Source organism: Mirounga angustirostris, unplaced genomic scaffold (assembly GCF_029215605.1).
Source record: "Mirounga angustirostris isolate CCGP_5_RB_7025 unplaced genomic scaffold, mMirAng1.0.hap1 SCAF_16, whole genome shotgun sequence".
Taxonomy (NCBI): domain Eukaryota; kingdom Metazoa; phylum Chordata; class Mammalia; order Carnivora; family Phocidae; genus Mirounga; species Mirounga angustirostris.
The window spans coordinates 30,183,388-30,210,568 of NW_026991724.1; the positions used below are offsets into that span (position 1 = coordinate 30,183,388).

General features: G+C 35.3%; 1 protein-coding gene across 16 annotated transcripts in view; it reads right to left on the bottom strand.

Annotated features, from left to right (window-relative positions):
- CHD9 (chromodomain helicase DNA binding protein 9) overlaps positions 1-27,181 on the bottom strand; it is a 222,601-nt gene that overhangs the window by 92,122 nt on the left and 103,298 nt on the right. For 12 of the 16 annotated variants that reach the window (XM_045891120.3, XM_045891118.3, XM_064580402.1 and 9 more), the window contains one exon: positions 8,673-9,004. In XM_045891120.3, the coding sequence (XP_045747076.1) occupies positions 8,673-9,004 (332 nt within the window). Of the gene's footprint in view, positions 1-8,672; positions 9,005-9,714; positions 10,027-10,076; positions 12,147-27,181 lie in introns of those variants that run through there. The other 4 variants (XM_045891127.3, XM_045891126.3, XM_064580409.1 and 1 more) reach the window with 3 other exon arrangements.

The following is a 27,181-nucleotide window of genomic DNA, read 5'->3' on the forward strand; positions in this document are numbered from 1 at the left end:
TAGTAGAAATATATATTGGATTCACTCTGCCATTTGCTCAAACATTTTTATAAATATTGCTTGAATCTCTAGAAAAGAAATACTAGTAAGTGCTGCCCTATCAATCTCAGATACCTACCCTTTTTAGTGGAGGAGGGTAAGTCCTAGTAAAAACATTGCCCGTAATACCTTAGGATAAACCTTCATTATATTAATTATTTGAAAATGTTCTTCAAAACAAAAAAGGACCTTTTAAATTGTGTTTTCCATATATTCTGTATTTTCTTCCAAGGTTGTTCCATAGGCCGGGAAGAGCATTATTTCATGAACTCATTAACCATTCTTAACCTATGCAAAAATCTTTTTAAATTAACCATTCTTAACCTACGCAAAAATCTCTTTTAAATCCTAACTTTGTAAGAGATATTTCATATATGGTAGTTTGCTATTAAACCTTACAAAGTCCAAAATACTTACACATGCCCTTTCTGTTAAAAAACGGTACATTTCCATGGTAGGAAAAAGGTGATTCTAAAACATTAAGTCATGCTCGACTGACATATTTCTCAGTAAAATACAGACATATTTTAAGATTTAAAAACTAGGGTTACTTACACAGAACACTGATTCTTGGAAACAATGAAGTCATACTGGTTTATTGTAAAGTTCTAAAATGGCACATGGGTGAAACTACAAAGGGGAACAAAGATTAGGTTGGTATTGACGAGTGATTCCTAAATGTGTGAGAGAGAGGTAGGCTTCATTAGAAGGCTGTCTGTTAAAAATAAGGATTCCTAATCGGAAAATATCAGAAAAACCCAAACTGAGAGACATTCTACAAAATCACTGGCCAGTATGCTTCAAAACTGAAAACATTACAAAAGACAGAGACTAAGGAATTATCCCAAATTGGAGGAGTGTAAGGAGAGATGACAACACAATGGAATGTAGGATCCTGGCCAAAAAAATGGAACTACTAACAAAATTTGTATGAGGTTTCTAAGTTAATAGAATTGTACTAGTTAAGTGTTCTTTTCTGGGTTTGATAATCGTGCTTTGGTTACATAAGATGTTAACATTTGAGGAAGCTAGGTGAAGAGTCTAAAGGAACTCTGACCTATTTTTGCAAGTCTGAGATTAGTTCAAAGTAAAAAGTAAAAAAAATAAAAATAAAAAAAATACAGATTTGTAGGTCCCAACCCCAGGCTTCTGATCTAGTTAAGTGGGACTCCAATCAGACTTTTAAAAAATTCCCTAAAGATTCTGATGTTCCACCAGGTTTGGGAACCACTGGTTCAGAGTTATTATCATAGAAAACTCAAACAAATATTCAGGATAATAAAATGATTTTATATTTATAGAGCACTTAAAACACACCAAAGTGCTTTTGCTTACGATATCTCAGTTGATCCTGAGAAAAACTCTGAGATAGATAAGGTGCTAGTCCCAATATACTAATAGGGAAGCTTTAGCTCCAGAAGGTGAAATAAAAGCCTGAGTCACAAGTTTAGTAAAAGACAATAAAGGTCTCTTTATTCCTAGTCTACTATTCCCAACATCTTACTGATTTTAAAATAAAATGACACTATATTTCAACTAATCAGTACTTAATGTCAATAAATATATATAGTTTAATGGATACAGAGAAATATGAAACTATTATTATCTTCTAGTAAATTATTAAGGTTAATCTGATTTTCTAACAACCAGAAATCTCTACTACCTGTATAAATGACAAACGTTTGCCATAAATATTATGTGAGAGAAATCAGATGATCCGAAAGTAGAAAAAATAAAATGAAATCAGTTAAGTAAAATACCCAAGTTCCAAAGAGCATTCCATTCTTCCAACACAGATCACAAAGAGTCTACTATATGAATTCTAAAATATAATATCATTATAAATGAAACTAAAAGTTCATTATAGATACGTTCTTCGCGTTGGTGGTATAGTGGTGAGTATAGCTGCCTTCCATTATAGATACATTCTTCAAATAAACTGACAGTTTGCTATTCTTAGAAATATCACCAAAGTGCAAAATACAGAATACATGAATAATAAGGGCTTTTTGCAAGTTTTGTTTTTAAAACATTAAAGGGATCTGTTATCAACGTTAGCAAATTGCAGCAACAAGTAAAAGAACTAAATATCAAAACATAGCTTGTTTCAGACAGCAAAGGGCAATTTCAAACTAAGTATAAATTTGAAATATTATTTCATTTGCACTAGAAAACCTCAGTGTTTATACTTGACATCTATATTTGATTTTCAGATGTAATTTATGCACTCATCTGAATCCTACCCACATGTTTATTAGTAGAGGCTGAGTAACAAGCTGCATTCTACACAATGTCAATTTGTAATTGCCCCCTGTTGATTCTCTCATTGCAATAATTGGACAAACAATGACTCTTGCCCAATTAGTCCATTTGTTGTAATTAATGCATCCAATTCATCATAAGTGAAGGAAACAAGCAAAAATACTATTTCACATTATAATGTTTTTCTTTGTAAGCCAAGTGAAAGACACTGCAGCTATTTTTAAAGTCATAAAATAGAAACTTTCTCTTAAAAAAAAGAAAAACTTTTAACCTGGTGAAATTTCTCCATTTTAAGGTCAACTCAAGACTCCAGCTTAAACTCCTCTGGGAAAAGCAAGTTTTATTTTATTTTTTTTTAAAGGTTTTATTTATTTATTTGACAGAGAGAGAGACACAGTGAGAGAACACAAGCAGGGGGAGTGGGAGAGGGAGAAGAAGGCCCCCCCGCCAAGCAGGGAGACCGATGCGGGGTTCGATCCCATCATGACCCGAGCCGAAGGCAGTCGCTTAATGACTGAGCCACCCAGGCGCCCCGGAAAAGCAAGTTTTAAAAAAGTGTTCTTTATTTTAGTTAATCCTGCAGTTTGTGAAAGTAACATTGTCTTGTATGCTCTTGGTAACTTGGACTATAAATTACTTCCTGTTTAAGGATGGATAGGATTTTTTAAAAAAGTTGAATCACTGAGTTGTTTCAATGCAAGTATTAGCTAAGTATTAATAATCATAGTCAATATATTGACATATTCTTATTCTTTTTTTTTTTTAAAGATTTTATTTATTCATTTGACAGAGAGAGACATAGCGAGAGAGGGAACACAAGCAGGGGGAGTAGGAGAGGGAGAAGCAGGCTTCCCCGCAGAGCAGGGAGCCCGATGTGAGGCTCGATCCCAGGGTCCTGGGATCACGACCTGAGCCTAAGGCAGACCCTTAACGACTGAGCCACTCAGGTGCCCGACATATTCTTATTCTTAAAAAATACTTCTTTTTTTAAAAGAGAAAAGGGTGTTTATATTGAAAAATACTGACAGAGTAGGAGCATTAAATCAAAAACTTTACTTCAGTGGCTCTAAGATACATATTTTCCCCATATATTAACATCTATAAATCAAGATTCATTTAATAATCAAACACATGCCATAGTTTTAACTGGCAATATTTTTTTTCTTTCTTACACATAAAATAATGGTGTGCCTTATAATCAATGCCATCTTAGATTCAATGAAATACATACAACACATTGCTAATGACAGACCTTACTAATACATTTTATGTAAAGGTATACTGCTTAAAAATGGAACTGCAAATCTTCATTGAATTCATAACAAATAATGCACGCTGTATCAATTCTTTCTGCAGATGAATGTGTTTCAGATTTTCACTGAGTTTAAGTTTGGATCTAAGGAGTGAAATCAATACACATTTTACCTGCCTGGCATTTAAAAATTACAGAACCTCTATAGACTACTAATGGCATATGATTAATAATTTTAAAAAAATAATAAATTTATATCATACATTTTTTCCAGGTTTTTTTTTTTTGGTCATATGACAAGAAACAATTAATTAATATATTTATATTTTATCCAGATATTAAATTCTTACTATTTCGAATACATGCAAACAGGGTCTCATTTGTCACTTTATTAATAACATGGACTATGAAATGATAATTCTCAATTTCTGATGATTCATATTTTCCCTCAGATTTTAATTCATTTTTTCCTTATATATTTTATTATTTAGATGTAAATGTATCTCTACAGACATGCATATGGACAAACTTACATGTTAGTTTTATTTAAAAAATACACATACATATATGTATATATATGATGCAAGGTAATTAATTAATGTTATTTTCCTTCTTCCTTTCTGCGGTCTCAAACTATAGCAAAAAAGGGCACAATATAATTTCAAAATTTAATTATGTTTTATTGTTTTTCTTTATAACATCTTTAATTTTTTTTTTTTAAAGATTTTATTCATTTATTCATCAGAGAGAGAGAGAGTGCGCGTGCACAAGCAGGGGGAACGGCAGGCAGAGGGAGAAGCAGGCTCCCAGCTGAGCAAGGAGCCTGATGCAGAACTTGATCCCAGGCCCCTGGAATCATGACCTGAGAGGAAGGCAGACGCCTAACCGACTGAGCCACCCAGGCATCCCAACGTCCTTAATTTCTACTTGAATTTGATAAATATTTCCTAATTTAGAGTTTTCTGCTTTCACTCAAGAGAAAAGCTATTTCTAGCCACTTGATATCTAGCACACAGAAAGAATAATTATGAATAACACAAAAAAGAAAATAAGTTTAATCATGAAGGACTGATTAAATCTGTAGGGCCATAAAACATTTTTAAGTATCAAAATCATTCTACCTATGCCAGTCCAATAATCTGTAACACACAGAAGTAAATTCTAATTGACAACATGGACACATAATTTAAATGTTAAAGTTATAAACCATAAATTTAAAAATGCTCCAATTAAATCATGTGATATTCTACTATATAATCAAATCACACATAGAACCGTAAGAAAATTCTATTTGAAGTCTTAGAATGAATTTATTTGAGAATCTAACTCTCTACTATACTAAACCATTAGCTATGTCCCTGAGGTTTCAGTGAAGGATTAGCTTGCCATTTCTGTTTTTGATTTAACAAATCAAATCCAACCATTTGGTAACATTTAGTATTTAATCTACTCATTCATTCATTCCACAAAATTCATTCCATTCCATTCATGGAGCATCTATTATGTACCTATTATTACTAAAGAAATATCTGCTATTCTAGTTGAAAGGCAGCTTGTTAGAACCTGACTGCCAAGATCAGGACCAACATTAAAGCAGCAAAAGGCTGTTTCCCTACCTCACTATTTTATACCTGCCATTTCCATTTCAACTCACCACCTTCCACTTAACCGTGGTCAACCCTTTCAAACAAAATTTACCTCTCCTAAATCCTACCCTAGCTACCTGATAAACAGAAGCATGCTCATATGAAAAAAGCCATTAATAAGTTAACCTATTACCCCTCTTAACAATTAGCAACTGTTTTTGTTTTTGTTTGATTTTTTTTTTAAGTAGATGTGCTACCAAAGTGAGCACTGTTAGCCTTTTTTTTTTTTTTTTTTAAAGATTTTATTTGTTTATTTGAGAGAGAGAGAGAGCTCATGAGAGGGGTGAGGGTCAGAGGGAGAAGCAGACTCCCCGCCGAGCAGGGAGCCCGATGCGGGACTTGATCCAGGGACTCCAGGATCATGACCTGAGCCGAAGGCAGTCGCTTAACCGACTGAGCCACCCAGGCGCCCTGTTAGCCTAACTTTTTAACTGGTCTTATTTAGGAACAGAGCCTTAATGGAAAGAGAACCTAGGCAGATGAGTGAAAGTTTAGGCTTGAAGAAAGGGGCGTGGCTCCTGGCCGCAGCCCTTTCCCTAAATAGCTACATGCTATTTATGTTTTCAGAAAATAACGACGGACATTTATTAAATTCCGGGTACTGCTCCATATGCTTTAAATGCTATTAAATCATTTCATCCCCAAAATAACACCATGAGGCAAGTACTATCATTATCCCCTTTCTACACAGGAAGAAAGTAAAGCTTGGAGGTTAAGTATTTGTCCAGGGTCACACTGCTTGTAGGTGACAAAACTGGGATTTGAACAAATACTCTTGGCTCCAAAGCCAAAGAACTTAAGCAAACTAGCACACTGTGCCGACATAACTCACAGAGGTGGAAAGATGAAATGAGACTGTACACAAGTGCTCTGAAAGGGGCCCTTTTTTCCTTGTATTTTTTAAAAAATTAATCTACAAGAGTAGCAGAAATGATAAAAAGGTTTCAAGCACACTGGCAAGCAGAAGCAGTACTAGTTTTCTTCTTTCTAGACCGTATCAAATCACATGTGTGGGTGAAATGAACACCAACTCTGACTGTACATCAACCATAACTTACTGTTTACAAATTTAGCTACTCTCAAAATTTCTATTTCTCACTGCTGGTGGTTAAACTCTAGCATACGTTTCCTTCAACTTTCTCTGGTATCTGTCCTTTGATGGTGGCAATAACCCAACTCTTCTCAAACTAACAAAAAAATAAAACTTTCAAAAGAAAACGTTTAATTTATCATAAAATGCTGTTAATTAAAATTATGCAACTAAACTATTTAAATGACTTCAGGGGTGCCTGGGTGGCTCAGTCGGTTAAGTATCTGCCTTCAGCTCAGGTCATGATCCCAGGGTCCTGGGATCAAGCCCCGCATCGGGCTCCCTGCTCAGTGGGAACCCTGCTTCTCCCTCTCCCACTCCCCGTGCTTGTGTTCCCTCTCTCGCTGTGTCTCTCTCTGTCAAATAAATAAATAAAATCTTTAAAAAATAAAAAAATAAATGACACAGAAATTAAAAACTTGTCAAATTCAAAATTTAAATATAGCAGCTTACTGGAAAGTACAGTAATATTTCAATTGACTAGTATAGGAACTCTAAGTTGTATATAAATTTCATTTCCAACTACATTTTTTCCTCCAACATGACAATCTTTGTCTTTGTCTGATAAAGATGACCAAGAGATCCTTGTTTTACTCCAACCGCTTAATAATAATATAGAAGGCAAGCTTCCATTTTACTTTACTTGGCTGCAACTTAAAAATTCCTCTATCAAAAGGATGATCTTATAATCTCAACAAAGTTTTCTCTAGCAACTGCTCAGTGTCTTGCCATGTATTTATCTTTCCAATACAATTTTCACCTGTTTTCTCAAGAATGCTCGCTCTAAAAACAACTACTAAATTGATCAACACTGTGCAATATTAAGATCATTTATTAATAATCTACCTACTTCTAACAAAAATATAAATATCACAGAATAAGTCAGACACTCTACTGCAATATATTACTACTCCCTACCATATTCACATTTCAAAAATCCACGTTTCTCTCTATTATGATTATTTCTAATTTCCCCTTATGTACATTGTTTTTCTAGAAACAGATTCATTTCTGGTATCTTTTGCCTCTACCTATTTCCTCCCAAATTTAAACTTATTGTAACTTCTGAAGTTTCTCTACCAGTTTCTCTTGGTTTGTGCATTATTTTTTTAATGCCCTTCCAAATAGTACAACACTTTACCTATGTCTCTGTGTAAGTTAAAACTGGAAAACTTTAATTATACTAACTCTTAATACATTAAAGGATTAAATATGGGATTTCCTAATTAAAACTAGACATAATATTGGAAAAATAAGATACCTTCATGCCAAAACCTTTAAATAAAGGAGCAGAAATTTAACTTTCAAATTTCGTTTTTGCTGTCTGCAAATAAAATGTAAAAATCACAAACATTAGTCACTGCTCTATTATGGCAAGAGAGCCCATGTTATTTAATGGTTTGGATTGAAAGGCATCAGGACATGACAATATAATTCAGTTTGGTGACTGCATTTAAAATGCTGAGAATTAATTTGTTTTACAAATTTGTATTAGTTCTAAATATCTATATAATGTATCAATTATTTCTTAAGCAAATGAAGATTTTCATAATAAAGAAATTTTTTACTGTGTACTTTGTGTGGAAAAAAAAGAAAAAAGCCTGCAAAAATGGCCAAATATTCCTGTAAAAAAAAAAATTCCAAACTGTTGGCCTTTGGTTATTTTTACCCTTGCATGCAAAAATTTAAATATAATACAAATATTAACATTTATTTTATTTTGTTTTTTGAAAATATATCAGATGAGTAGTCATATAAAAACACCAAGGATTAACATACCCCTCTAGAGCAATTCCTTGGCCTTATAATTCTCTTGGAGCATTAATCCTCACCTGGCCTCTTTATTACATAAAGTAAATCAGAAAGACAGTGAGGGGAGTAGACCAGTAAGAGGTTAGAGCTGCTCATCGTTGATTTAAATGGTCTTATTCTTGTCATTCCATTTAGTCCACGGTTGTGGGGTTATGAGAAAGGACTGTATCTCACATTTCCAAATTATAAGGTGCCCAATGAAGTACAACTAAGAGGTAAAGAAATCTTGTAGAAGATTTCAATGCACTTTCTGTAAAGAAAGTGAATTTGGCACAGCAATGGGTTTGGTTTTGTTTTCCTTTTTCTGTTTTATGTATGACATATTTTCCTAATTTAAATTCCTTTTACTAATATTAATATACAAAAAGCTATGTTCACAGAATTGTAAAATGTAGTAAATCTTGGAATATTCCCCAATTCATTCAAAAAAGGAAATAAAGTACACATAGCATCTAACAACTTAAAACTTCAAAGTGGGAGAAAATACATAAAATCAAAAGTAAAAGATGAGACAGACTGCACTCTGACAAAAAAATTCAAAGGAATTAAATTTAATTCTTAACCAACTTACCCAATTTTTGTCTTCTCTTTTAACTTAGAACAAGTTTTTGTTTTTTTGCTCTCTTTGTCCTTCGGCTTGGATTTCATCCGTCTACCTTTCTTTTCCTCTTTTCCTTCAACTGAAGCACTAGGGAAGTTTTCAGGACTCATTACTCGTGGAATATTGCGTTCCCCACGTTCCTTTGCTTTTGCTATGGCCTCTGATATTATCCGATTAGCCTTTTCTTGCTTGCTTTCTGATTCCACTTTTTTTCTCTGCTTCTTCTCAGACATGATCCTCACCTGGGTATTCTGCAACTTAGTATATGTCCCAGAACCATCACTCTTCTTGGAAGATGGAGGCTAGAGAAATCAGAATACTTTTTACACAACGTATCAAAGTACATCTAAACAATTAACATAAATATACGAACATTTAAGATTATGCTTAAAGTAAAATATGTGAACCAGTATGTGAGTGCTACAAACAAATTTAAAATTAAAACAGTGTGTTGATCTAGAAATTAGTGTAGGTATAAAATAAAAAGCTCAACTACTGCTTTTAAAAATGAAGGTTTTTCCACACAAATACTCTGTGCATTTGAAATAAGTCTTTTCTTTCCTCCTCACTCCAGAACTCTGAAAATTAATAAATTTAAAATAGCAATTTTAATTTAGAATTGACTACTCCTTAGTTTATTATAATTTTTAGAAATATAAAGCTTCTCTTTACAAGAAATTAGAACTAGAACCTGAAATCATTTAAATCATTTTTTAATGTGCAATCTATGCAGCAACATAGCTAGTTAGTAAATAGACATTCCCATACTTAAAATTAGAGAAAGTTTTAGTTTTTCCGTGAAAGAGTTAAATGTGAATTTTTTTCTTTCTGTATAATTATTTTGCTCAAGCAATTCTGAAAAAAACCCCCGTTTTACAGTTTTACGTTAAAATTATTAATATTTTAGCAAGATCACAGGAAGCAGATCAACAGCATTTAAAAAAAAAAAAAATCTTCTCCAAACACGCATTCATCCACATATACTCAGATCACAGTTTTGTTATGTTCTTACCCGTAAACATGCCTCTGACTATAGCAAAGGAAAAAACCACCAGGAATTTCCACACACATTTTCATGCTGATTCCAGTGTGCTTCACTGGATATCTTTTCTATACCTGCCTCATCAAAGGCTTCATAGCAGTGCTGGAGCACTGGGAAAGGAAGGGGGGTTTGGAACGCTCACTAAAATGCCACCTTAAGGCCTACAGGCTATAACAAATAACCAAGACTCGAGGAAAACAGCAACAAGCTCAAGATGGCGATGCAGTACGACTCCCGCCGCAGCAGCCAGTAATAAGGAAGGTTATTCAATCCCATTAGCCTTTTAGCCCAAAGAACCCCTCCTCCTCCCACTCATTCAGGCTTTCACTTACCCTTCCTCTTGGCCTCTTCACTGAAGACATTTTTGGCGTCAGACAAAGGCTTGCCCTCTGCTTTTTCACCACCCCAGGCAGTGCTCAAGAAAAAAGCATTGAAAGAAGATTCCTAAATGGCCTATTTAGCAAGCTGCAACCAAGAGATGCACAACCCTCCACAAACACACATTGTGATTTATCAACACATTTCTGCCTTGGCAAGTTTATAGCCACTGTTCATCCTATTTAGATATGAAAAAGGCTGTAAACCCCTCCTAAAAAGCTGAGTTTCCTCAATAGCTGTAAGCAGATAGCCAGATTCCAACAAAGCACAGAAAGAAATGAATGCACAAAGCATCAAAATGCATCAGCATGAATATTAGAGATGTCGTTAAAAATACTGACTCCTTCTGCGGAAGTAGGCCAGCAGATGGTGCTACCAGTTATTATTCCATTAGACTCTGCAATTTAACCCCCGATGGACTGTTCTTCCCTCCATGTAACACATTAACTCTAGCTCTGCCACTTCCTGCAGTCAAGTTTTTTAAAAATACACCTAAAACCTGATTTTAAGAGCTCATCTGCAAACTAAAACCGTGGTGAAATAGCTTTATGTAGCTATCGATATTAACAAACAAAATCCGATGCAATTTTTACCGGGGAAAAATACTTTTCTCCAGGACACCATAAAATACTGGAAGTAGGAAAATAGCCGACGAGGAGGAAAGGGTTAAAAGAGCAGGTCATGCAAATGAACACAGAACAAGTGACTTCTCTTTAAGAAATTAGGTAACTTCTGATTCTTCTAACAAAAAGCTAACAATATTATTTTTAAGACGGAGTAATGAAGCCATTTCATTTAAATTCTAAAGAGAAGTTTAAGATTTCGATAAGAACACAGGAGAGCTGCCTGTATGCCCACAAAGAATAAATAACGACACTTAACATTTTTTCCTTATTTAAACCTGGAGAAAGACATTAATTTATTTTTCTAACATAAAAAACTCACAAAACCTTCCTGACCTTTACCCTTCATGTTCTATTTTAACTGAACTATGGAGTTTTTCAGATAAAATTTTAGTTTCAGTTGCTTGCTAAAAATAAATAACAAGTCTTCATCATCAACTTTTCTTTCTATAAAAATTGAGACTATTTTAATAAGCAATGCCCTACCATACCTAAAACAAAATTTTCACAGCTTCAAAATTCAAGTTTACTTCTTTCATTAATACCATTTTTTCAGTTGGTCCTGGCAAGTTATCTGATATTTCTACCAAAGAACGTTTTTTGTTTCTTTCCTTTTAAGTACCGAAGGTCTCAAAATGGAGCAACGTTATATGACCAATGTCCAGGAAAGCCCAATGTGGACAGCAGGGGAAGAAATTAAAGTTTAGAGAACCACTAATGGCAAGGAAAGGATCTGACTGCCCTGCTGTTTTCTTTCAATATCCTTAACTCACTGACATTATCCTCAGAACCTAGGATGATTTCCAAAATATCTCACTTCTCCCGTTAAAGCTTTTCAATAGATTCTATTACTTGACTCAAAATCCCAATTATTTAACAATAAATCTTAATAGTAGACAACAGTAACAAAATCCATGGTCAAATATTTCTTCCGCTATTAGAAGACAGTATTTTAAAATTATATTCCCACAGAACATCAATATCAAGGTGTTGTAACTAAACATTTTTAATGTAGGTCATTTCCCAATTTACACATATACCACAAACTTACAAAAGGGTAGTTGATATGCTTTTTTCAATGCTACTGTCTTTCTCTTTTACCTTACATAAGCACTCATCAAATTGTCAAGTCTACTTAATTGTATCTTGTTCTATTTTCCTCCCCATCCCACAGCCCCTGCTGTATCAACTTCCCACTTATTACGGCTACACTGTAGTTATACAGAAAAATATCTTTCTTATCTGTAGGAAATATATATTAAAGTCTTTGGTGGCGATGAAACATCAGGTCTGCAATCTACTCTCCAATTCTTTACAAAGTGAAAGAATTTCTTTGTACTTCACTTGTGATTTTTCTCTAAGTTTGTCATAGTTTCAAAATATTTTTTTTAAACACGAGTTGTTTAAAAATCAAATATAAAGGCAAAGGTCATACTCCCCCAAAATGGTAACTATATGGTAAATGACAAAAACAATACAAAAAGAAGGCATATATATTAATATCATATCTAAATTTTTTTTTAATTTTAATTTTTTAAAATTTATTTTTGAGAGAGAGAGAATGACAGAGAGAGAGAGAAGGAGAAGGGTGAGGGTCAGAGGGAGAAGCAGACTCCCTGCCGAGCAGGGAGCCCGATGCGGGACTCGATCCCGGGACTCCAGGATCATGACCCGAGCTGAAGGCAGTCGCTCAACCAACTGAGCCACCCAGGCGCCCAATATCATATCTAAATTTTTATAAGACAAAGAAGTCATAGCAAAACATAAAGATGATCTCATATGTGATATATTAATTATGTTGATAGTAACTGAAAGGAATATATGGAAGACCCGGCATATCATATTTCATTATGGGGGAAACTCAAAGATTTATGGTATGAGTGTTTTTCAAACCACAGGTCATGACCTTATAGCAACTCATGATACAAATTTAGTGGGTCCACATCACTAAAAAAAAAATGAAATAGAACAGCATGAAAAAGTATGGTCTCTAGCTTTTATGAATGCTATGTGTTAAAAAATTAAAAAGTTTTCATACCTTTATGAGTGAAAGAAGCAAAGAGATTTGTTCAAGAAATTAGAGGTGTTAAAATCTGAGGGTGAAGTCAGATCTCTCTTGGTGGAATGATTTTCCCACATACTCACCCAACCCACACTGGGAATCTGTCCATTTCAAATATTTCAATTGTATACAAATAATTTAGACCATTGAATTACCAGTGTGTGGACAGGAATGGAAATGATAAATTTCTAAAAAGAAGGGGAGAATAATCACATGGCTGCTATACATGTACAATAGAATACAGTCTCCTCTATTGGGGAATGTTCTATTTCACATATTTTTAACTAATTAATTAACTAATTTATTTATTTATTAGAGAGAGCGAGCAAGCACAAGAAGGGGGAGGGGCAGAGGTAGAGGGAGAAGCAGACTCGACTTGGGGCTCAATCCCAGGATCCTGGGATTGTGACCTGAGCCGAAGGCAGATGCTTAACTGACTGAGCCATCCAGGTGCCCCTATTTCATATATTTTTAAAGTAATATAAAAGAATAAAAGGTCTCAAATAAGAAAACAGATACAATTTCTCAGTAAGAATAAAACACAGAACAGGAGTGCCTGGGTGGCTCAGTCGTTAAGCGTCTGTCTTCAGCTCAGGTCATGATCCCTGGGATCGAGCCCTGCGTCAGGCTCCCTGCTCCGTGGGAGGCCTGCTTCTCCCTCTCCCACTCCCCCTGCTTGTCTTCCCTCTCTCTCTGTGTCTCTTTCTGTCAAGTAAATAAAATCTTTAAAAACAAACAAACAAACACACAGAACAAGGAATTTTCAACAACATAGGTAAAACTGCATGAGAGCTAAAAATCTTCCAACCTTTCTCAGAAGAGAGGACTGTTAGGCTTCAGGCCCAGGGCTGGAGGTGGACAGAGGCTCCAATGGAAAACAATATAAAACAGAACAGAGATAGCAAAAACCAGTGTTACTGCCTAGAGAGACAATGCAGAAATAACAGAAGAGAACCAACAGGGAAACCCCAAAACACTAAGTTCAAGGAGCTAGCAGATGAAGAGGAGTTAATGAAGGAAAACAAAGAGAAACTACAAGAATGGTAGTTCTATACCAAAAAAATAATTTCAGCAAACAAGTGGTGTCATGGAAGCCAAGAGGAGTTAAAAATTCTGCAGTCAAAAGGAAAGTAAATATAGTAATTTGATATTATAAATATAACTTACAAGGCATTTTAGTTCTTTTAAATTTTTTATAGTAAGTCGGGTGTGCTAGTTTTTAACCTCTTTATTTTAAGGGAAGTTAAGTATTATTTACTTAAATATTCATAAAAAACCAACCTTCTAAAAACAATAAATTTATAGTTAATCTTAGCAATATGTGTCAAATATTAATGTGGTGACTTCTTTTGGTTTTTATTTATTGCATAGAACATTTTTTCCACAAGCTACCAATAAAGACCTGCTTTTAAAGAGGAAAGAAGGGGAAAAATTGACCCAAGAGTAAATTATAATGTCAAAGTCTTTTTCTGAGTTTTACCCCTAGATCTATTTTCAGAGTTTTTGATGGAAGCAAAGCAATTATTTTACTTTGCTTTCTTCACATCTGTGAAGTGCCATGTTCACAAACTAAAAGGCCTACTCTCATCTTGTGACTTGTACTAGTACCCAGGTCTCCATTTTTAGCTAACCATGACATTCCTTTCTTTTTTTAGCGTCATAAATCTTGAATTTTACATTGATAAGGTAATACTATTAAAAGTATTGCCCTTATTTTAAATCCACATAGCAATTCAGGCAAACAGTACATATTCACAAAAGCTATATTTTTCTGGGCACCTGGGTGGCTCAGTCGTTAAGCGTCTGCCTTCGGCTCAGGTCATGATCCCAGGGTTCTGGGACTGAGCCCCACATCGGGCTCCCTGCTCCATGGGAAGCCTGCTTCTCCCTCTCCTGCTCCCCCTGCTTGTGTTCCCTCTCTCGCTGTGTATCTCTCTGTCAAATAAGTAAAAATCTTAAAAAAAAAAAAAGCTCTATTTTTCTAAATACAAATTTGTTTTATGACTTATAGGAAATACAGAGAGAGGGGACCATGTTAGAGGATATCATGGGGGTGTAATCAGCAAAATCCAGAATGTAGAAAACTCTACAAACGACTCAGTCTCTTCAACAAAGGAACAAAACAAAGATATTTAAGACTAAATGATAAAAGAGAAAAAAAAAAAGAGACACTTAAAATACATATCAACCAAATATAATGAGTAGCCCTTGTTTTGACAGAGACCTGAAAAAAATCAATTGTAAAAATATATTAAACTACTAGGGAATTTTAACTTTGACCAGATATTTGATTATGAAGGAATTATAATTATTTTTTAGGTATAAAACTGATTTTGTAGTGGTGTTTTAAAGACAAAAATATTTGTCTTTTAGATATGTAAGTTGAAATATTTATAGATGAAGTGGTATGACTGAGATGCGCTTCAAAATAATCCATGGAGGGGGCCCCTGCGTGGCTCAGTCGGTTAAGTGTCTAACTCTTGATTTCGGCTCAGGTCATGATCTCAGGGATGGAGCTCCACATGGGGCTTCATGCTCAACAGGGAGTCTGCTTGAGATTCTCTCTCTCCCTTTCCCTCTGCCCCTCTCCCTACTCACTCTCTTTCAAATAAATAAAACCTTAAAAAAAAATCCACGGAGGAGATGGGAATAATAATTAGAGGCTCATATAGATGAAACAGTGCCTATAACTGATGGCTATTGTAGCTGGGTGATGCATAATCTACTTGGGTGTACACTTGAAATGTTACAAAGAAACTTAAAGTTATATTCTGGGAATAACAAGTAGCTTGGCATAACAAGAAAAGGTGCATGTAGAAGAATGATAAGCAACAAGGACTGAAAGGTAATGGGTTCGATTATCAAAAGTGTTATAAATTATGCTAAAATATCTGGACTTTACGCTGAAGGAATGAGGGAATCAATAAATGATTACATAAAGAGAAGGGTATCCAATTTTTAGATTTAGGGTTGCTAAGTGGTTTCAATAAAAATACCTGAACACTTGATAAAAATTTGTATTTAATTTTTGAAAACTTTTATTTATAAAAGGCCATACAGGATATGAAAACAAGTAATATTTAACCTTTTATGTTAGCGTGTGTTGCTTTTTCAATGTTGTATTGTTTAAAAGTTCATCTTCTGCTTCCAGATACATTGAAAGTATGTTTTAAAAACATCAAACCACAAAACCTCACAAAGTTCACTACTTACTTGACAACATTAAATATACTGCATTCATCAGTCTATAAATTAGCCATGACACTACAAGCTTTGCTCAGGATAATGTCATGATTTAGGGAATAGGCTCGGGAGTCAGCCAGCCCCAGGTTCTAGTCCCAGTTTTATCATTTATTTGGGCCTCAGATTCCTCATCTGTAAAATGGAGATATAATAGTATCTACTGCGTGATACCAGGGCTGTAGCGAGGCCCAGCAGAAAATGTGCTTACTGTGGATCTGGCCAACAAACACTCAGAGATGCTAGGTATTACTACTGTTGCTGTGATGTGACACTGTGCCCATCGCAGGGATCATCCGTATCAGGGGGTATATTATGTCAGTATACCTTATTACTTACTAGGGATGTTGACTTTGATTGCTTGGTTAAAGTGGTGTCTATCATGATTCTCTACTATAAATCTCTTCTTTTATACTTAGTATCTTATGAGACTAAACAAATATCTTGTTTCTCATATACATTTGCCCAGTAATTTTAGCGTGCATTGATGGTTCTTGCCTGTAACAACTGTTGTGGTATTTGCCTAATGCAAATTTTCTATTCCTATCATTCCTCCCACATTTTCAATTGGAATTCTGTAAATAAAGCTCTCTCTTCTCCCTATTTGTTTATTCATTCATTCAACTATTTATATATAGCATATACTATACTATATATAGTATGGACTCATGGATATTTATTTTATTCTATGGGTTATAATCTGGTACTATGATTATTTACTTGTTGTTCAAACTGTCCCAGCTTTGGCCATTTAGAATACATATGGCCATTGCCAGATAACAATTCAAAATATCACACCAATAAAAAAATTAAAATATTATAGATAAATATCACTTTGGTAAATAATACTAACTTCCCATAGCATCTTTTCTAAAATGCTTCTTAGGGGAAAAAATGAGAAAAAAAAAGGTTTTTCTTTTTAAAGTTAATTTATTTAAGGAATTTCTATAACCAATGTGGGGCGTGAACTCAGGACCCTGACATCAAGAGCCACATGCTCTTCTGATTGAACCAGACGGCACCCCAAAAAGAAATTTTTTTAAAGACTTATTGAATATATTAATTCACTATATTCCTATGTGGTTAAAAATAAAATCAAATATTACTTCTAACTGCAGGTGAAAGAGGTCAAGCACAGATGGGACAAGTACATGTCTATCACACTGGAACAACTGTAGAGTTAACTCTTAAAAAAAAAAAAATCATTTTGCTAAGCATTGCCTACCATTCCCACATAGTGACGATTGATTCAAAGTTCATAAAGCATTAAATTTATGGTACTCTGCTAGGAATCAGTAACCTTTCCAATTTCAAAAGCAGTTTATCAAGTCACCATCCTCAGTTTTTCCCCGGCCTGAGAGACTGGAGTGTGGTGGTGGCATTCTGACAAAACCCAAAGGTGAAGTACACTCTTACAGCCTTGACGGGGCCTGATAAAGCGGAAGGGTAACAGTGTAAGCAAATTAACCACACAGTTACATAATTGGCTTGATAACACTAACCACCACAATCTCAATTCTTTTGGCAACGTTTCTGAATGTATTAATAAAATAAATACCAAGGAAAACGCCTCTTTCAAGTCTTTTAAAGGGGAAATTCAGAGTCATTTATGTTGAAAGACACTTAGTTTTTGTATACACTGCATTATGAAAAACCCATGTTAATTTTCAGAATTCTGAGATAATTTCTAAAAAACTATTAGAATACTCAAGTGATTATTAACAAACATAAAGACGTGAAGGGGAGTCTAATACAAATACATTTGCAATAAGGACAAAATAAGGCATTTAAACCTGATCTACAGTTGTAGGCAAAAGAAATACAATTTTATTAGATGCCGAAGAGTATCTATATACAAAAAGTCAAAAGCATTTTAAAAATCACGAAGTATACGTAATTTTGCCATATTAAAATTTCACCTTGCAGAATGCAAAGTAAGTAATGAGAGAAACTATGTCTCTGGATATAATTCTAACCACGAGAAAAAAAATTATTCGTGGAAGCAGAAGTGATGAGAACTGTATGAGAATGCTAAACAGGCCCTTCTGGGGTCTATGACAGTCTAGGCATAGCAATTGTGTGTCACTGACTTTATAAAGGTAGAACTTTTAAAGTTAAAGAAGAAAAAGAATCATTATATGACCTGAGACTATAAAACGATGGACAGATCAGTAAGGTAGGAAATGTAGTACCTCAAGTCAGGACTCAAAAACAAAAGTCCAATACTATAAGCAGAAATGATTCTAAAGGGGGGAAATTATCCCTAAAAATATTGGTTGCAGCCATTCAGATTACAAGGAGCAGAGCACAGATATAGAACTAGTAACAACATGAGAGGCACTGATCTGTAAGAATAGTGTTGTGAAGTCCACAATGACTTAAGGTTTGATAAATGACTAAGGGCAATTAAAAATGTTCCACTGGCTGTTTTGAACAAGAATAGCTAGGATCCTGCAGGCACCATGTGTGAGGGTGGGATGGATGGGAAAGGAAGGGTAGGGAAGGAGGGGAAAGATGACAGAGAACATAATTCAGATAGGAATGGGTGTCATCCTGATGCTGAGTCTGAACCTACATTTTCTTTTAAGAATAGGAGGAAGCAAACCTAATCCTGTCAAGTGAGCCCTTCCAAAATTTATCCAACCGATTCTACTTCCTAGCTTGTACTAAACCCCTTCAACTGAATATTTTCAGTTTAAATTTGTGAACTGGTGCCATTTGGTCAGTCTCCTGGGCTCCTGCTGGCCTTTCATTTCAGCCTAATCTCTCTTCAGCCACCCTACCATTAGTTCTTAATTAGCCTCCCTCTTAGCGCTGACCCAAAAATGCTGATTAAAAAAAAATCTTATGAGGCTGAATCTATAAATGGGCATGCTTGCACACATACACAAAACAACTACTTAAGTAAAAAATAAATGGTACATGCCTTAACAGCAGCTCATGTGAAAAATACCAGGGAATTTTAGCTCACTGTAAACGAAATGAGTGTATGGTGTAATGAGCTTGCCAAAAAAGCAAATTCAATCTTAGACTGCACAAACAGAAATGTGGTGTAATGAACAAGATAATTACGATATACTCCAGTTTCACCAAGAGAAATATACATTCCACATTATTAGACATTAGGGAAATGCAAATTCAAATCACAATGAGATACCACCCACTACACACCTATTTCCATAGGTAAGAAATAATAATAATAAAAAAAACTAACAATACTAAGTGGTGAAGAGAATATGAAGTAACTGAAACTCTTACACACTGCTGGTGGGAATACAAAATGGTACTGCCATTTTGGAAAACTTTTTTTTTTTTTTTTAAGATTTCATTTATTTATTTGACAGAGAGAGACACAGTGAGAGAGGGAACACAAGCAGGGGGTGTGGGAGAGGGAGAAGCAGGCTTCCCACGGAGCAGGGAGTCCGATTCGGGGCTTGATCCTTCATGACCTGAGCCGAAGGCAGACACTTAACGACTGAGCCACCCAGGCGCCCCTATTTGACTGCTTTTTATAAAGGTAAATGTAAGATCATTTAATATATTATCCCAGCAATCCCACTCTGATATATTTGCCCAAGAGAAATGGAAACATTTAGTAACACAAAAACCTGTACACAAATGTTTATAGAGTTTTTATTCATAATGCCCAAATCTGGAAACAACCCAAATGTCCTTTAACCAGTGAATGCATTTGTTTGCAATCTTTGGCATATCTATATGATGAAGTTACTCAGTCACCTGAAAGAACACACTACTGATACGTGCAACAAAGAATACATTATGCTAAGTGGAGGAAGCCAGACTAAAGAGGCAACATGTCACATGATTCCATTTGTATGACACTCAAAAAATAAGAAGGAAAATTAATTATTGGTTGCCAGGGTCTGGGCTTGAGGAAAAGACGGACTACAAAGAAGCATGAGAGAGTATTTGGGGGTATTATAAAATTCTCGATCTTGATTGTGGTGTAGTTACATGACGTGCTCATTTGTCACAACTCAGAGAACTGTACACTAATAAAGATGAATTTTACTGGATGTAAATTGTATCTCAATAAACCTGCATAAGAAATGACTTATGTTCTTTAGATCTCAATTCCCATATTAAGAAGCTAATACTGCTAGTATTTACCCAAAAGAAATGAAAATATGTACACAAAAAAGACTGAAGTTCAATGTTCACAGAAGCTTTATTCATTATAGCCAAAAACTAGAAATAATCCACATGTTTATCAATAGGTAAATGGCCAAACTGTAGTATAGCCATAAAGTGGAATGCTAGTCAGCCATAAAAGGGACCAAACTACTGACTCATACAACAATGTAACTGAATCACAAATGCATTATACTGAGTAAAAGGAGTCAGACTCAAAGGCTACATAATTTCATTTATGTGACAATCTCAAAATAGCAAAAATATAAGGGAAAAATCAGGGGTTGTCAGCCCCTGCTGATTGGAGGGGCTACAAAAAAGGATAAAGGAATTTGGGAGGGCTATGGAATTATTCCGTATCTTGATTAGTGGTGGTGGTTACTCACCTATATATATTTGCCTGAACTATGCACTAAAAAGAATGACTTTTCTATATTTAAATTACATCTCAAAAAAAACCCCACTGATACATGAAAGAACATGGATAAATCTCAAAAATATTATGCAGAGTGAAAAAAAGGAAGACACAAAAGGGTATATATCAAATCATTCCATTTATATATAATCTAAAACAGGCAAAACGTATCTATAGTGACAGAAAGTATATCAGTGATTGCCTGGGGCCAGGGATGAGAGGATGACTGCATGCAAAGGGCAAAAAAGAAACTTTTGGGGGTTATGGGAATGTGCTATATATTGATGGTGGTAATGATTACATAGGTCAAAACACATCAAATTACAACTCAAATTACAACTTGAAATGAATATGTTTTATTGTATGTAAATTGTACCTTAATAAAATTAATTTTAAAATGTACTTACCAAGTGAACATAAATGGAACAGGATTAATTTTACCCCCATTTATCTATTTAATAATTCTTCTTCCTTAGTTTTAATTACTTCATTACAAACTAAAATTAGATTATATTATCCTAATTTCTGTAATTTATGCTAGTCTATTACCTAGTGGTAGATAACCAATTTAGAAAATAGTTGGTACATACAGGCAATATGTCCAACAACAGACTCTCTGGGGAACAGAAAGAATTAAAAGATTGAATGCTATCCACAAAAAAGTTGATACTCTTACTGTATAAATTATATATAGATCACACATCATATATGAGAAAAGGAAGCAAAACATAATCAGATGTTTGGGGGAACAGCTAAATCAATACGAATTATAGAGGAAAAGGACACGTAGGTCTGTGTTATCTAGCAGTAAGTTAATGTTTTTTTTTAAGATTTTATTTATTTACTTGACAGAGACAGCAAGAGAGGGAACACAAGCAGGGGCAGAGGGAGAGGGAGAAGCAGACTCCCTGCTGAGCAGGGAGCCTGACACGAGACTCAGTCCCAAGACCCTGGGATCATGACCTGAACCGAAGGCAGATGCTTAACGACTGAGCCACCCAGGCGCCCCAATAAGTTAATTTTTGTAATGAAGAGATAATGAGAAGATGGTCAAGGGAGGGAGCTAAGCATGAGCAAAAGCATAAACAAGTGAAAAGATTTGTGTAGAGCATTGTTTCACAAGCTGTATTCCAGGAAATGTGAAATGTGAAACCATTCATATTCATATTAGATTCTGAGATGCTGCCCTGTATTTTCCCCTTCTTGGAGCATTATGATAAAGTTTAATTTATTAAAGCTTACTCTGAGAAGCCCAAAGAAAACTAGTAGTAATTAAACTTGAATAAATTGAATGGGCAAAATTACGAAAAACTTTTGATTCTCAGTGTAGACAACAACAGCAACCCTGTTATATCTTTTCAAAGCTATTTTTTAAAAGACATTTTATTTATTCATTTGCCAGAGAGAGACAGAGAGAGAGTGAGTGTACAAGCAGGGGGAGCAGCCGGCAGAGGGAGGAGCAGGCTCCCCACTGAGCAAGGAGCCTGATGCAGCGCTTGATCCCAGGACCCTGGGATCATGACCTGAGCTGAAGGCAGATGCTTAGACTGAGCCACCCAGGCATCCCTAAAAGCTATTTTTTTTTTAAAGTATAAAATGTTTTTAAAAGTTGAGAAAGAAATTAGGTTTGTCCCCACCCATCTCTACCCCACCCCCGCCCCCTGATAGAAAGCCATATTTTAAACTGCTACAATCTTTAGCAACAATAAAGGGATCAGTACTTTATCCTTCCATACTGGAAGGAAGTCTGAAGAATGAGTTTGGAGACCAATGTGCACCAGAAGTTTGTTGGTTCTATTCTACTTATGTGTGAGTGTATGCATGGGGGGGGGGGGGGGAGGAGGGAGAGGAAGTATAAACCACAGTTCAAAATGGCACTTTGAGAACAGGCAAGAATATTTTAAATAAGAGGGTGAGAGAATGAAAAATTTAATATTAAAGTATATCCCTGTAATACAAATACAAAAATAACTAGGGGCACCTGGGTAGCTCAGTCAGTTAAGTGTCCGACTCTTGGTTTCAGGTCAGGTCATGATCTCAGGGTCCTGGGATTGAGCCCCATGTCAGGCTCTGCACTCAGTGCAGAGTCTGCTTGGAATTCTCTCTCTCCTTCTCCCTCTGCCCCTCCCCGCACTTGCACTCTCTCTCCTTCTCTAAATAAATAAAATCTTTAAAAAATAACTAAATATAGGTCATAATATAGCCTCAATATTAATTTTTAACCTACTTTGTTGATCCTAAATATTTAAAGAAAAATGAATTTATCTTTATACCTCTCCTATTCATCATCCCATAAGATATGGAATAAACTGCAGGAGCTACAACTGTATTATATTCTGACAAAGGCTATAAAAGACATTTTTCTAATTGTTCAGTTTAATGCAATCTTTCAGGATGACCTAACAGAACCAAAACCAAAAACACCTAAACACTGGTATAAATAATGAATTCAAACTACAGACCATTATCTCTTATCAACACAGAGACAAACATCCTCAACAAAATAGCAAATATATATAAATATACATCATGAGCAAATGGGATTCATCCAGGAATGCAAGGTATCTGAAAATCAAGTAACACAACACAATCTATCAATGGCATAGAGAATAAAAACCACATGATTATCTTAAGTAATGTAGAAAAAGCACTTGATGTTAAAGATCAACATCTCATGATAAAAACACTCAACAAACTAGGAATAGAAGGAAACATCCACACCTGGTAATAGACATCTACAAAAAATTCACAGCCCGTATCATACCTAATGGTAAAAGACTGAATACTTTCCCTAGGATCAGGAACAAAACAAAGATGTCTGTTCTTGCCACTTGTAATCAACATTGCACTGAATATTCTAGCTGGGCAATTGGGAAAGAAAAAGAAATAAAAACCATACAGACTGGAAAGCAAACAGCAGCACTATATGCAGAAGGCTATCTTTTTTTTTTAAAAGGTTTTATTTATTTGAGAGAGAGCATGAGAGAGAGAAAGATCATGAGCAGGGGGGAGTAAAGGGAGAAGCAGACTCCTCGCTGAGCAGGGAGCCCGATGCAGGACTCGATCTCAGGACCCTGGGATCATGACCTGAGCTGAAGGCAGATGCTTAACCGCCTGAGCCACCCAGGTGCCCAAGACATTATCTTTTATATTTAAAAAAAGTAAGTAAATATTTGCTAATCGTATCTGATAAAAGACTTATATCTACATTAATATAAAGAATTCCTACAACTCAATAATAAAATGACAAATAACCCAATTTAAAAATGTGCAAAAGATCTAAATAGGCATTTCTACAAAAGAAGAAATATAAATAACCAATAAGCCCATGAAAAGATAGTCCTCATTAGCCATCAGGGAAATGCAAATCAAAGCCACACTGAAATACCACTTCACAACCACTAGGGTGGCTATGCGAAAAAGACAGGTAAGTGTTGGCAAGTACGGAGAAATTGGAATACTTGGGTTGTTTCCACTTTCTGGCTGTTATGAATAATGCTACTATGAACATTCATATAAGTTTCCATTTCCCTTGGGTATATGTCTAGGAATAGAATTGCTGGATCATATCATAATTCTGTGTTTAACCTTCTGAGTAACGTTCAGACTATTTCCCAATGCAGCTACACCATTTTATATTCCCACCAGCAGTGTATGAATACTACAACACAGATGAACTTTGAAAACATTATGCTAAATAAAATAAGCCTGTCAGAAAAGACCATATGTTGTATGATCCCATTTATTTCAAATGTCCAGAATAGGCAAATCCATAGACATAAAGTAGGATTTGTGGTTGCCTAGGCTTGGAGTGGTGAGAGAACTAGAGAATGAATGTTAACAGGTATGGGGTTTCTTCTGGGGGTATGGAAAATGTTCTAAAATCAATTATGGTAATAGACTCACAATTCTATGAATATACTAAAAATTACTGATTTCTATACCTTAAATGGGTAGATTGTACAATAGATGAACTACATCTCAATAGGGCTCTTTTTTTTTTTAAATAATGAATTCTATGGAAGTAAAATAACTTTATTCTCATTGCTTTGTTGAGGATTGCAAAGTTACAATGAATTTACATTGTTACTCCCATAAAATATTAAGGTCATTTAAATAACCATGTTTCTTTTTTTCTAATTTAATCACCTAAATACCAAGCAAGTCCACTGGTAATTAAAAGAAACTGTTTCACCTACAGGGTCTTTCTATATAACCTTTATCTCAAATTAAAAGTTGCAACTTACTTAAGTGTATGGTAAAATGAAGTAAGACTGCACAAAACACCAAGATTAATTTCTTCTGCATAAATACAGCATTTTGTATTTTCTCAGTTTCCCAAAACAGTAATCACAAGCTTTCAATACTAACTTTGTACGCTATATATCATATTCCTGTAAGTTTAGAATATATATATTAACATTTAAAACACTCATTTCTACTTTTCTCATCTTTTCAACCTTCAAGAATACTCTCTTTTTTCTTTTTCCTTTCATACCCGGATATCTCATGAGTGGTCTACAGATGATATCCTGACTTTCTTACCACTTATAAATTCCTTTTGATTTGGTTCCTGTTCCTCCATTCTTTTTCTACAAAAGTCCTTTCTTCAAGGTCATCAATTACTTCTCATAGCCACTCAATAATCTTTTATCTGTTTTTATCCTCTTCAGTATCTTAATTTTTATTATTTTTTTTATTTTTTAAAGATTTTTATTTATTTATTCATGAGAGACAGAGAGAGAGAGAGAGGCAGAGGGAGAAGCAGGCTCCCAAGGAGCAGAGCCCGATGCGGGACTCGATCCCAGGACCCTGGGATCATGACCTGAGCTGAAGGCAGATGCTTAACCATCTGAGCCACCCAGGCGCCCCTCAGTATCTTAATTTTTGACATTGTTGCTCATCACTTTTTTATGGCTTCAGAAATACTACAAGATCTTATATCTAATTACCCTTTCTCTAATTCTTTGTTTCTTCTTTTTTCCTCCTGCCCCACAAATGCAGGTTCCCCAAGATTCTGGCCAAACCTCTTTGTCTTCTCACTCTATACTTTCTACTTTAGTTATCTTACAATGTCACATACCTTCAAACTATTACTTTGTAGCAGATACTTACAAAGTAAGTATCTTCTGAAATCTAGTGTTACATTTTTCAGTGCAATGTAGACTTCTTCAGCTAAAGTAGTCCTACTGCCTCTGCTCTGTTCCACTTCAATACCAGGTTAATCTGGTATAGGTTTTTCCCCACCCAAAGTCTTCACTTAGCCTGGTATTCAAGGCCTTACATATTGCACCCATCTAACTTCCCAAATCACCTCTCATTGCTATGAGTATCACTCATTCATTAAAATAAAGATATTTCCCTTCCTTCAAAAATAACAATCTAACCAGAAATCACTACACACACGCACATGCATATCCTTTTAGTTCTATATGCTCTAGTGATTGATAATATAAGATTAAATATAATAATCTGTAAAGAGCTCAGAAAATTGGCACACAAAAAATATAAACTAAGTATCACACTAAGCACTGCATGGACTAGCTTATTTTAATACTGAAAACAACCTTATGTGGTTGGTACCAATATAATCCACATTTTATTTTATTTTATTTAAAGATTTTATTTATTTATTTGAGAGAGAGAGAATGAGAGACAGAGAGCATGAGAGGGAGGAGGGTCAGAGGGAGAAGCAGACTCCCTGCCGAGCAGGGAGCCTGATGCGGGACTCGATCCAGGGACTCCAGGATCATGACCTGAGCCGAAGGCAGTCGCTTAACCAACTGAGCCACCCAGGCGCCCCTATAATCCACATTTTATAGATGAGGATAAGGAAGTCTGGAAAAGATGAACAAACTTGCCCGGGTTATACGGCAGGTAAGTAGCAGAAACAAGTTTTTTTGTTTGTTTGTTTTAATATTTTATTTATTTGACAGAGAGAGAGAGAGCACAGCAGGGGGAGCGGCAGAGGGAGAGGGAGAAGCAGGAGCTCCGTTGAGTAGGGAGCCCAATGTGGGGCTCGATCCCAGGATCCTGGGATCATGACCTGAGCCGAAGGCAGCTGCTTAACTGACTGAGCCACTCAGGTGTCCCAGAAACAAGTTTTAAACTCAAAGCTGACTAACTTCAAAGTCACTATTTTGTTTTATTGTTAACGTTGAATTATACAATATTTCTAACATAGAGAAAATAAACTAATACCCATGAAATTAAATAGATATTAATATTTGCCTTAGGGATGCCTGAGTGGCTCAGTCAGTTAAACGTCCGCCTTCGGCTCAGGTCATGATTCCAGGGTCCCGGGCTGGGATCGAGCCCTGCGTCGGGCTCTCTGCTCAGTGGGAAGCCTGCTTCTCCCTCTGCCTGCCGCTCCTGCTGCTTGTACTTGCACTCTTTCTCTCTCTCCGACTAATAAAATAAAAAAATATTTGGCTTAGTTTACAACTCTTTTAAATAAAGTTATATAACTCTTCCTCTTCACCCATTTCCTTCTTTCCCCAGATGTTTATGGATATATACCTCTGTGATGAAGTTACAGAAACACATATTGAAAAGATACATGGTAAG